Genomic DNA, 12,500 nt, shown 5'->3' with positions numbered 1-12,500 from the left:
GGGCAGAACCTCCAGCTACCAGGAGCAGTATGTGTTTCTGTACAGGTAAGACTAGGGCCCTGAATGTCTGCTGGTGAATGATCTCAGACTCTCTCTCTACTCTAAACCCAGAACCCCCCCCATCCCCACCCCCCGCCCTCTCTTTCTTTATTGTGTATAAGTGTAAAAAATAAAGGTTTGTTAAAACTCAAAACTGTGTTTGCGTGGGTGTGCAGGACTGACTCTGTGTCAGTGACAGGCGAGTACCAGTACCCAGACACACATCCAGGGGACCTGGATGCCTTCTCTAGAGAACCTTTCGCGGTCCGCTTCAAAGCCCCGAAAACAGGTGAGGACGTCTGGACTCTGAAACTGACACTCCAGAAACAACCATCCAACCCAGTCACACAGATGTGACCCAACCAGATGGCTGTGTTGACGGTTGACACAACAAAGATGGCTCTGCCTAGCCCTCCAGTCATGTTCTGCCCTCTTTACTGCCTCTTCCTCTCTCTTTCTCTCTAGTGATTAGAGAGTTTGTCCTGATTCCTCAGCACACCACGCCAACAAACGCCACAAAAGAGATTGACGCTCTCTACGACGTCTACGTCGCTGTCAAGAAGAAGTGGAACACCGAGGTAAAAGAGAACATTCTAGACCTTCCTGTTGGCAGCAGCAGCAGCTGCTTGTATACCCGTTGCTTTCGTCGAGCTGTAAATGAACATCATCATTACGTGAATTTGGACATTGTCTGATTCGCCTCCTCGCGTGTGTGTGTGTGCGTGCATATGTGTGTGTGTGTGCGTGCGCGTGCATGTGTGTTTGTCTGTGTGTAGAAAGTGATGTTCCTGGGGGATTTCAACGCGGACTGCGGCTACTTTCCGAAGAAGTACAGGAAGGATGTGCGTCTGTTGACCAACAAGGCCTTCATCTGGCTCATCGGAGACAAAGTGGACACCACCGTCCGAGAGTCCACCACCTGCGCCTACGACAGGTAACAGGTGGTCCTGTTGGTGGTCCTCTGTGGCTCAGTTGGTAGAGCATGGCACTGACAACGCTTAGGTTGTGGGTTCGATTCCCGCTGGGACCGCATATACTGAAATGTATGCACTCACTGCAATGTAAGTCGCTTTGAATAAAAGCGTCAGCGAAATGGCATATATATTATTAGAAGGTTGGGAAACAACGTTTTCTTGTGTGTTAGGAACGTTGTCCTAGGATGTGTGTGTTAACCCTGTGTGGTCTGGTAGGAACGTTGTCCTAGGATGTGTGTGTTAACCCTGTGTGGTCTGGTAGGAACGTTGTCCTAGGATGTGTGTGTTAACCCTGTGTGGTCTGGTAGGAACGTTGTCCTAGGATGTGTGTGTTAACCCTGTGTGGTCTGGTAGGAACGTTGTCCTAGGATGTGTGTGTTAACCCTGTGTGGTCTGGTAGGAACGTTGTCCTAGGATGTGTGTGTTAACCCTGTGTGGTCTGGTAGGATCGTTGTCCTAGGATGTGTGTGTTAACCCTGTGTGGTCTGGTAGGATCGTCGTACACGGGGAGACGTTTGCCAGAGCCGTCGAGCCTCTCTCCGCCCGGGCCTACAACTTCGCTAAAGAATACCGTCTCTCTGAGGTCCAGGTAATGTTCCACTCATCTCTCCAGGGGGGTATTCCATCAATGTCGCTAAAGGAAAAATCCAGGCTTATTTTTGATAGCTCTCGCAAGATTTAATAACAGAATAAGCCTGGATTTTCTTTTAGCGACGTTGATGGAATATCCCCCAGGTGTGTGTTGGTTAGCTAAGCTTGAGTGTATGTGGCCTGGGGTGTGTGTGTGTGTGTTGTGGTATTTGTTGGCGGGGGGTGGGGGGGCTCCAGTACATCCAGAATTCTGCTGCCAGGATCCACAAGATCCAACTGCTCACCTACAAGTCCCTCCATGGCCCCTCCTACCTATTTGACCTCCTCCACCCCCCCTACAAGTCCCTCCATGGCCCCTCCTACCTATCTGACCTCCTCCACCCCCCCTACAAGTCCCTCCATGGCCCCTCCTACCTATCTGACCTCCTCCACCCCCCCTACAAGTCCCTCCATGGCCCCTCCTACCTATCTGACCTCCTCCACCCCCCCTACATGTCCCTCCATGGCCCCTCCTACCTATCTGACCTCCTCCACCTCCCCTACAAGTCCCTCCATGGCCCCTCCTACCTATCTGACCTCCTCCACCCCCCCTACATGTCCCTCCATGGCCCCTCATACCTATCTGACCTCCTCCACCCCCCCTACAAGTCCCTCCATGGCCCCTCCTACCTATCTGACCTCCCCCCCCTCCGGTGGTCTCCACTCCTCTGACTCTGGACTACTCACCAACCCACAAACAAGACCACCACCAGCACCGTAGCACCCAAACTCTCTCGCCTTGCCACCCGCCACTCCGTCACATTTAAAACCTGACTCAAAACTGTTCAACTGTCCAGTCTAGCTTCCCCCTCACTCTGCCCTAGTCTAAGCTATGAAGCTTTTATTTTAAACATTATATTTGTGATGGTTAATTATGATAGTGTCATGGTTTTAATTGATTCTATAATACTTTATAATGAGCACAAAGAGCTTAGGTCGAATGGCTTTACAAGGTCTTTATTCTAATAAATCGGTTACAACAAGGATATATAGAAAATGGAGATCTGCCCACACAAAGGCATTTCCTCCCATTTATAGTCAAGCATCTCTTACATAAGCCCACTGGAAAAACTCCCGCTCCTCTTTAACCTTGACTCCACAATATCTCATCAACAGGAAACCCTCCCCAATCTGTCAACATTCATGTTTTGATTGCCCAACACTGCATAGAGAGGCCTTCAATTTTCCTCAGGATATTTTATATAAAACGACAACAGTAGCTTTACATTTTTATTAAAATGTTTTAATCTGTATAGATATGTATTGAGATATTGTTTTTGAGGGGGGGGGGGAGTAAAAATTATTTTAAATAAATCAAATGTATTTTTATTCTTATTCTATGTACTGACAGGACTGTGTGTGTCTCCTCAGGCTCTGGAAGTCAGTGATCACTATCCTGTCGAGGTGAAGCTGAAGTTGAAGGGAGGATCAGCAAGGCTGCAGGGAGTGTCTGTCGTACTCCTCATTCTCCTAGCCATCATCGTCACCTGAGCCTGTGTGTGTGTGTGTGTGTGTACGCAAGAAAGTGCATTCAAGCCAAAGCTAGTGATTTACCGACACCTACCACCATACTGGAGTGTTGTTTACTCAGGACAAAGACATTCACCAGTCACCAAATGCACCCTTTAAACACGTTGGAAGACCGTGCCTTTTCTGCTGCTGCACCCAAGCTGTGGAACACCCTTCCAACAGCCATCCGATGCTCTCAACACATTCAAGACCAGACTCAAGACCCATCTGTTCAGACTCGCCTTCCTACAGCATGGCATGGGTCCTGAGTAACACTATCCCCTATAGTATAGGCTACACCTTAACTGTCCCACCTGAGACATCGATATCCCCTCTAATGTTAATATAAAGTGAAATTAAATATTGCTTCCTCTTTCTAGCATTACGACTGCCAATTATGACCGAGCATAGATGACTTTTTCCTATGACTGGTGGATAGATGATTAATTTTCTTAGTCAAATGTATTTGTTGTAAGTCGCTTTGGATAAAGCCAAAAAGTTGCCTGAGCTTTTCCACCATTGTTCTTCACAACAATTTTATCTTTTTGTATTTTGTTTTCTTTCTTTTGTACAGTACCCTTGAGTCTGGGGAATGTGATAAAAATATATATTATAGAAGAAATTAATTTAAATAATTGGTGTACTCTAGTTGATATCTCCTCATGTGTATGAGCTTCAAATCAAGTACACCCTGAACATGAGCTGGTGCAGGGACAATTATCAGTCATGGCACATGAGAATCCATGAAGATGTACACAGTATATTTTGCTCAATGAGTATGGAGACGTATGGAACGTCCCTGCAGACCTCAGGGAGTTACTGAGACAGTTGTACACATCAGCCAGACATCACATTTCCCTACTCTTCCCCTGAAGTGCACTCCCATACAGATGTATATGGATTATTTTAGCATGGGCATTTAGACCAATAATATGCTTTTAAATCCATGAGAGACGTTGACGTGTACTTCAGAAGGGTGGAGAAATGGAGATTGAGTAACCGCTTCTGGGGCTGGGTGATACGTCTTCATACCATCAAGACAATCATGCACTGTTAGAATTTACATTTGTATATTTGCTCTAAACATTTAAAAACATATCCGGTTGTCACCGTCTACTAACTACATGACAGGGTCTGGTTAAAAAGTCCTCAAGTAGGGCAGTCATTTTTCTGTTTCTTCCAGACTATGAAAGTGCAGATGTAAGCTTTCAAATGAACATTGAAAATAGTTGATGTAGTTTTTCCTGAGACATCTACTACTCCCCTGTACTTTTCCTGAGACACCTACTACCCCCCTCTACTGTTTGTCCTGAGACATGATCTACTACACCCTGTACTACTTTCCCTGAGACACCTTCTACCCCCCTGTATTGCTTTTCCTGAGAAATCTACTACCTTATTTATAAATAATACATTTAAAAAAGAAAACTTCCTTCTAAACTATTTGTTATATAGAGTGGGCTTTCAACACTTCAACTTTTGTAATTTGCTCAATGAAACAACAAAGGGCTTTCCAATGAAACGCAGAACAATAAAAAAGACTAAGACGGGCAGTTTTGTATTCCAATGCCATCTTTAATTTTCAATCCGCACATTTGTTTTCTAGACCCTTTACTCGGCCTTGTGCAGGAACTTCCAGCGGGTCAGAGGTCCTCTGCTGGGGATGTACTTCACTCCGCAGCCGTCGGAGATCAGACGCTTCTCAGCCATCATGTCGTCAAACTCATCGGCGTTGAATTTGGTGAAGCCGTACTTCTTAGAGATGTGGATCTGCCGAGAGAGGGAGAGAAGATGGAAGAGCGCGAGGTCAGTCAGACTCAAAAGGGGACCAGTCCCTTCCATCAAACACCAAATAGAAACAAAAGGTGCAGGATTGCTTTCACACAAAGAAACTGTACTCTGTATGAAGTGTCTCAAGTGGTCCCTTAAAGAACCCAGCACCTCCCAGCTGAGCTCATACACAACCAAAGAGTCAATGTCTGCAGCCATTGCACACCAGAACTGCACAGCAGCAAGACTGGTCGGCTTAATAAGCTGCAGGTGTGTGTTCAGAAATCACTGTGTGAAATACGCTTAAGCTGTTTCAAGTGTGATGGTGTGTGTATCCTAGTAACGCACTTAACAAATAACTTGTGGTTCATATTCTGTTGCGTGTGTAAGACGTTTAGTGGAAGTAGAGAGAGTGTGTATGCAGATGTTTACGGGCGCGAGTGTGTGTGTGTGTGTGTGTGTGTTACCTTCTGGCGACCGGGGAACTTGAACTTGGCTCTACGTAGAGCCTCGATGATGTGCTCCTTGTTGGCGGGCTTGGTGCGCACGGACATGATCACCTGACCAATGTTCACGCGGGCCACGGTACCCAGGGGCTTGCCGAAGGCGCCACGCATCCCAGTCTGGAGCCTGGACACACGGACAGAGACAGACACGGTTATACCGGGGAACGAGACGACCAGAGAGCTCCGTCAGAGCCGAAATCTGGACTGATTAGAGGGTAGCCGTGAATCATTAACTACAGGCTAGAGGTGGCCCAACTGAGGTTGCCACATTTTTACGGTGGCCTTAACCCTCAATATGAACAGTAACACTTAACAAATAAATACAGTTATAGCCAATATTACATAGCAGTGTTTCCTCTACATGCATTTCATCGTGGCGGACCGCCACGATGGAATTTCCTCCGCCACCATTCAGATTTCTCAACCCAATAAAAAAAAAAAGATTTAGGCCGCTTTTCAGACCTTCACAGCGCTAGACACACCCACAAGCGCTGAAACTGGACCAGTCCGTGTGTGTCGCGAGTATTGAATTTGAGGCTGCGTTCGTAAATTCGCTCTGAGAGCCCCGGAGCGCACACTGGGTTCAACGTCATAAAGGGACCAAGTCATTTGATTGGACAAGAGGCATTCCGTGAGTGCTGATCAGATTTCCAGAGCGTATTTACGAACGCGCCCTGGCTGTCACCCGAACACCGCGAGCTAGCGTAGTGTAGTGTAGTATAGGATGCGTAGTGTAGTGTAGTGTAGGATGGAGAGAGAGAGGAGAAGCCTCTCTATGTGTTACCTATGTCCAGTGTACTAGAACCACTCTAACAGGAGTGTTTGTCCGTGAATAACACCGGCTATGCCCGGGGTAGAAACACAAGACTATAGCTGGATAAGGTCTACAGGTCTACACGGTCATTTTAAGCCGTCGACCAGCCCTCTACGACCACGGGAAGTCATGTTAAAAGTGAAGATACTTCTGTTAAACTAAGCTAAGCTAAACATCGCTAATCGCTAACTCCCTCCTGGGCTTAAAGTGACAAGTAATAACGTTGTGAAAAAAAACGTCAGATCAGTGTTTTAGTTTTTATTGACAACGGAATTACATGCTGGAAAAACATGCAGACACAGACAATAAGAGACACACGGGAGAAGTACAGGAAAACATTTAATTTTTTTGGGCCAATTGGCTGAAATTACGTCGTTGTTTTGAGCGCGCGTGCGCGTTTCATGCGCGTGCACGCGAAAAGCGCGCGGTCAGCACTACCCGCCACCATTGTACAAATTCCTGGAGGAAACACTGCATAGTATTCAAAATTTTAGATATTCCAAAAACAGCGAGTACCCAGGTCTCTTGTAACGCAGGGCTCAATGAACCAAAAATGTCTCTGGGTGGTCCAATACTGAAGTGTCTCAAGTGGTCCCTTAAAGAACCCAGCACCTCCCAGCTGAGCTCATACACAACCAAAGAGTCAATGTCTGCAGCCATTGCACACCAGAACTGCACAGCAGCAGCAAGACTGGTCGGCTTAATAAGCTGCAGGTGTGTGTGTGTGTATACACATTTAGAGCTCACCTATCAGCCCCAGCACAGGACAACATCTTGTTGATGCGGATGACATGGAAGGGATGCAGACGGACGCGGATGTGGAAACCGTCCTTTCCGCAGGTCTTCACCATGTACTTGTTAGCACAGATACGGGCAGCCTCCAGAGCTGAGGAGAGAGAGAGGGAGGGAGGTTAAGTCAAGTCAGACCCAAACGAGGCCCGGTTCATTCCATGAGATCAAATTGGAATAAAGGTGTCGGGTGGCTTTCCCTCAAAATAGACAGTACTCTGTATGAATGTTGTCTCAAGTGGTCCCTTAAAGAACCCAGCACCTCCCAGCTGAGCTCATACACAACCAAAGAGTCAATGTCTGCAGCCATTGCACACCAGAACTGCACAGCAGCAAGACTGGTCGGCTTAATAAGCTGCAGGTGTGTTGTCCTGGGAAAGTGTTTAAAAAATAAAACGTAGGGCAACCTATTGTTACTCCGGTTCTATGAATGAAGGTGAACCTGGCACCAAGAATGGTCCTCCAGGTCATTCTCTCTGAAATCAAGTGTTCCTTGTGCCATTCTTGGTGGTAGGTTCGCTGAAATGGACCCACTGGTTCAGAAGACCCCAACGCCCTCACCTTCGGAGGACAGCTGCTCGTACTCGTCGGAGACCATGTGACCGCACAGAGGGAACTCATCTACCTTGGCCTTCTTCCTGCCCAGGTCGAAGATCCTGATCTTAGGGTCTGGAGCACAGAGAGGGGAGAGAGACGTTTAGAATTACAGACGACACACAAGTCCACAAGAGTCACTTGTCTCTCTCTAAAGGAAGACAGAACAGTTCTCATCGTAACATGATCCTATCAGATTTAATTAAAATCACTGTAGTGCTACATAGTGACTTCAGTAAGAGACTAGAGGTGCTTCACAGCTCAGCGACTCAAATATCATATCACCCAGCAATTTTGCATGCGTTTGTCTCAAGTGGTCCCTTAAAGAACCCAGCACCACCCGAGCTGGGCTCATACACAACCAAAGAGTCAATGTCTGCAGCCATTGCACACCAGAACCGCACGGGGTGGCAAGACTAGTGCTTAATAAGCTGCAGGATGGGGTCGACAATGGAGGAGAGAGAGAAAGGGCCTTACCAGGCACACCGCGACAGAAGCGGGACTTGGGGTACGGCTTGTTCTTGCAGTACCGGTAGCTGCACAGGAGAGATCACATAATATTGAGTCAGTCATTCCATTGCCAAACACATTTTGTCAGCCAGTCGAGACACTTGGACATGAGGTTTTATTAGAAATGTAAACAGTACCATCAATTTGTCTCAAGTGGTCCCTTAAAGAACCCAGCACCACCCGAGCTGAGCTCATACACAACCAAAGAGTCAATGTCTGCAGCCATTGCACACCAGAATTGCACAGGCAGCAAGACTGGTCGGCTTAATAAGCGGCAGGTGTGTTGTAACCCCAGTTCTATGACTAAGTGAACCTCACACCAAGAACAGTCTATAATACTCCTATCTTGGTGGTAGGTTCATTCACAACAGGTGTAACTTTGAACAAAGTATTTGACAGAGAAGACAAATTAGCTTAAGTGTACTGGTCATTATGCCAGTGGTGCTGCCGATGTATCATTCTAAATCAAGCATCCGAGACAAGTCAATCAGCGACATTAAACCAACTGGAAGGTAAAGAGGCAGTAACAGTTATGGCATGGCTTAACATAAAACGATATGCCCTGATGGGCACAGTTATGTCAAACTAACATAATTCGCCGGCCATGCATGCTAGCCAATGTTAGCCAAGTGGCTAATACATTCATACTAAGACAGCTTGAATAGCCTTTGTGAAACTGACAATCAAAAAAGAGCGTCAGTAAAAACAAACATATCTTTCGTAGCAAAACAATGTCTACGCGTTGGCTATGTGGGCATGACATCAACACGCGTTATGTCTGTCTGACATAGCTGTGACAGCCTGATGCTCGTCCACATGGTGGTGCGACGCAGAGCCGCGGCCATTTTCCTCTATCAGACTTTCAAACCTGCGCGATAATCACAAGTTTAGGAACTTACCATCGGGCTGGTCGGCGGCCCATGGTTGCGATCTGTGAAATAACACAAAGGAAAACGAATTACTATATGAGAAGACGGTTCTGTGGTGGAAATAGACTTTATTTTGAATGATTTGAGGGAGAGAAGCAGACAACGGGCTCCTACCACGACTCACCTAATGGCGGAAAGGACGGCGGAGGGACTTCCGCCGTGTTATATGGGTGGTGCGGTGCTGGGTAAATATATCGTCTACTACGCAATACCGATTCATATTTGATTTTTGTGGTAAAATGTGAAACAACTCTTTAAATTAGAGATTGTATATATAAAATTAATTATAAAAATCCATAAAAGAAAAAAACGACTTATTTGAGCATGGTAGGATGGGACATGTAGTTTTACAGGGGCGGAGGAGGAGGGGGGTGGGGCGAAGGATTATGTTATGTGACTGTAAATAAGTATCTGCACTAGTTGCACTATGCTGATCTCTGTTATTGGTGGTTTACTTCTTATTATTCTTTTCCTGGCTTTGGTCAAATAGCTCAAAATGTCCCTGTCCAAAAATGCTATGAATTTGTATGCCACAACTAGAGAGCATCAGTAACTATGGCAGAAAGAATGACCATAATTAGACCATAGGTGGCGCTATAAAATTACGTCACATAATGTCAACTTGCCTTGAACAGCTGCGGACCGAAATCTGTGCTCTTTACAACAAGTTTGTTTACACTCTCCATCTCGGTTGGCATTGGTTGACAGTTGCTGCACAGACACCAGCGATTATGTCCCACTCGCGCCTCCTCACCTCTCGGATCGTTTTCATTTTGATCAACATTTTGTGTAATGTCTTCACATTATATGCCTCTATCAGCCTGTCGACTGCTATAAATATTGATGTAGCAGGGCAAATTCTCAGAGCATTTGAACATTCTGGGCCAATTTTCTTTCTTTTAATATAATTCTTTAAATTGATCTCGTATCCTTTAACACCCTATAGAGAGACGTGCACCATGCATGTTCACATACCATTTTGGACCAATCAATTGACTTACAGTTGATTTTAAGTGATTTTTTCATAATTAGTTCATTATGGATCGCAAACAAAATCTCATTGGTTGAAGCGTTGTTCCCACTTCAAAAGCATGCAAATGCAGCATTCATTGTTATGAATTCACCACCTGGGAGCTACGAGTTCCAGAGAACCAAATGAACACGAGAATCAGAATCAGAGTCAGAATGTCTTTTATTACATCAATGTATGGATACAAGGAGTAACATTCTTGGGTTCAGGTTCATTAGACATTGGCATTGCAGCAGAAATACAGAATCAATAATAGAATAAGCAGGATGTAAACAACAAAATAAATAAAAGAAAGCAGGATATAAACAACAGTCAACAATCAACAATGCTGTATATATACAATAGCGTCAATAATAGAATAGGTGATAGCAGCAGAATGCAAATAAGCATATCAATATTCTTAATGTAAAAAACATTACGGAAAGTTTAGGTTCAAGCAGGGGCGGCGCTAGGGGGTGGCTACTTGGGCTCAAGCCCCGGATGTTTTCTGAAAAGCCCCGAATGTTTTACTTAAAAAAAAATAATAATAAAAAAAAAAACTCTCGTGAGTAACGTGCAGTACCGGAGTCCAACAGAGAGGCAGCAGCTGCGCGACATTAGCCTGCATACTGCGTAGCCTGCCCTGCCCTGAAGAAGAAGTGATCTCATTCAGTGCCTGACTTGCAAAATTGTAAGGATGGATATCCCAAAGTTGTTTTCAACAAAACAAGCGCCAAGAACTGTTGCAGCAGCAGTATCAGCAGCTGACAACAATAACATCACCAGCAGTGATGACATAGATGATGTTTCAGGTTTGTGAATCTTATTAGAAAGGTGACTGACTCACTGACACTACTTTTCCGGTTTGCTAATGCTAGCTGGCTATCATAACATAACGTTATGTTATAATGAAAATGAAACATAGCAAGGTACTGTTACGGTACATGGTAAGAAATCAAACAAAGGATAATACTTATACAAATAAAGTGAATAACAGGCTGATAGTCTTTGATATCTGCACTCTGGTTGACTGAGTAACAAGTGAAAAAGAATGATGTAACGTTAATGTTACAGCTAGTAAACATGGAGTAACCACATTAAGTATGCCCTTATGGTAGTATGTATGTATACAGAACATGACTCAAATCTATCCTAAGATGTAACGCTAACTAACTAAGTTTGTTTAATGTCCCAGGGGGGATTTGATTTCACAGTACTATACACAGGCCAACAATACATGTAATATATCGTCATATAACACAGGACAAGACAATCAATACAATATAAGTGGTGAGCACAGAGTCTGCCCTGATATACATACTGTAACATAACTAGCCTCAGCCCATCAATTATGTAATTCTATACAAATATAAATGATGGTGACTGACAGGGGGAGCTACGTGTGCTGACCTCCCTCTGTGCCCAGAACCACCACAATTAGTTTGCTTCATTAAAGGGTGTGAATGTATATGTGTTCTCCAGTGCCTTTTGTCCGCTTTAAGGTGGTGGTAAGTTGAAGGTTGAACCCAAAATTTCCCGGCGCGCTCTGCGCGCACATTATATTCTCCCTCTGGGCTAAGCCCCGGATCTCCTGCGATCCTAAATCCGCCCCTGGGTTCAAGTAATATCAGGTTGTGCAAAAATGATGTGCCGGTTGCAGTGAGATGTGACACACTGACACACGGTGTGCAATATGGTGCAAAAAAGGAACAGTAGTGACCAAGTAGTCAGGTAGTCATAATAGCCTATTGGCACTTTTCCATCTGGAAAAGTATTGTTAATGCAATGGGGATGCAGTGGGGGATTGGGGGAAATTGCTTTTCAACATCCTCTGGGTTTTTGCCCCGAGGCTCTGGTTTCCCCGACGGTAGTAGTTCGAACAATTTCCGATTTGGGTAGCTGGGGTCTTTGTTAATCCTTAGGGCCTTTCTGGACACACCGATCGCAGTAGATGTCCTGGATGGAGGGTAATACACAGCCGCTGATCTTTACCGCAGCGCTTTGTGGTTTTGGGCAGTGCAGTTCCCATGATGCATCCTGTCAGGATGCTTTCTCTTGTGCCTCTGAAGAAGGCCCCCAGTATCTAGGGCCCTAAACCGAACTTTTTCAGCCACCTGAGATGAAAGAGGCGTTGTTGCGTTTTTTTTCCACCACTTGGTTGGTGTGTTCATCCAAGGTGAGGTTGTTGGTGATGTGAACCCCCAGGAACTTGATGCTGTTAACCCTCTCTACAGCAAAATAAATAATAATAATACATTTTATTTGTAAAAGCACTTTACATAAGGAATCTCAAAGTGCTACAATTAAAAACAAGAAGATAAAACAATAAACATTTTCAATTAAAAGGCTAAAAAAAGGCTCTATTAAAAAGGTAGGTTTTAAGGCCTCGTTTAAAAGCATCCACAGAATGTGGTGCCCTTAGGTGGT

General features: G+C 45.2%; 2 protein-coding genes across 3 annotated transcripts in view; one reads left to right on the top strand and one right to left on the bottom strand.

Annotated features, from left to right (window-relative positions):
* Positions 1 to 4,651, top strand: part of dnase1l1 (deoxyribonuclease I-like 1) — an 8,165-nt gene extending 3,514 nt beyond the window's left edge. For both annotated transcript variants that reach the window (XM_080535302.1, XM_080535301.1), the window contains exons 4-9: positions 1 to 45; positions 216 to 328; positions 505 to 617; positions 816 to 973; positions 1,506 to 1,602; positions 3,015 to 4,651. The exon at positions 1 to 45 is cut by the window's left edge and continues 45 nt beyond it. In XM_080535302.1, coding sequence (XP_080391428.1) covers positions 1 to 45; positions 216 to 328; positions 505 to 617; positions 816 to 973; positions 1,506 to 1,602; positions 3,015 to 3,134 — 646 coding nt within the window. In that variant the 3' untranslated portion in view covers positions 3,135 to 4,651. The remainder of the gene's footprint in view (positions 46 to 215; positions 329 to 504; positions 618 to 815; positions 974 to 1,505; positions 1,603 to 3,014) is intronic.
* A 55-nt stretch (positions 4,652 to 4,706) lies between these two features.
* On the bottom strand, positions 4,707 to 9,127 carry rpl10 (ribosomal protein L10). Its single transcript, XM_080535303.1, has 6 exons — positions 9,035 to 9,127; positions 8,103 to 8,161; positions 7,593 to 7,700; positions 6,990 to 7,128; positions 5,390 to 5,552; positions 4,707 to 4,922 (listed from the first exon to the last, which is right to left on the bottom strand). Exons 1-6 carry the CDS (start codon positions 9,055 to 9,057, stop codon positions 4,764 to 4,766), a joined length of 651 nt encoding a protein of 216 aa, XP_080391429.1. The 5' UTR covers positions 9,058 to 9,127; the 3' UTR covers positions 4,707 to 4,763.
* Positions 9,128 to 12,500: the final 3,373 nt, after the last annotated feature.

Source organism: Nansenia antarctica (assembly GCF_963989245.1).
Source record: "Nansenia antarctica genome assembly, chromosome: 6".
NCBI lineage: Eukaryota > Metazoa > Chordata > Actinopteri > Argentiniformes > Microstomatidae > Nansenia > Nansenia antarctica.
Note: the sequence above shows the minus strand (reverse complement) of the source record. Positions and strands in the feature narration are given on the sequence as shown.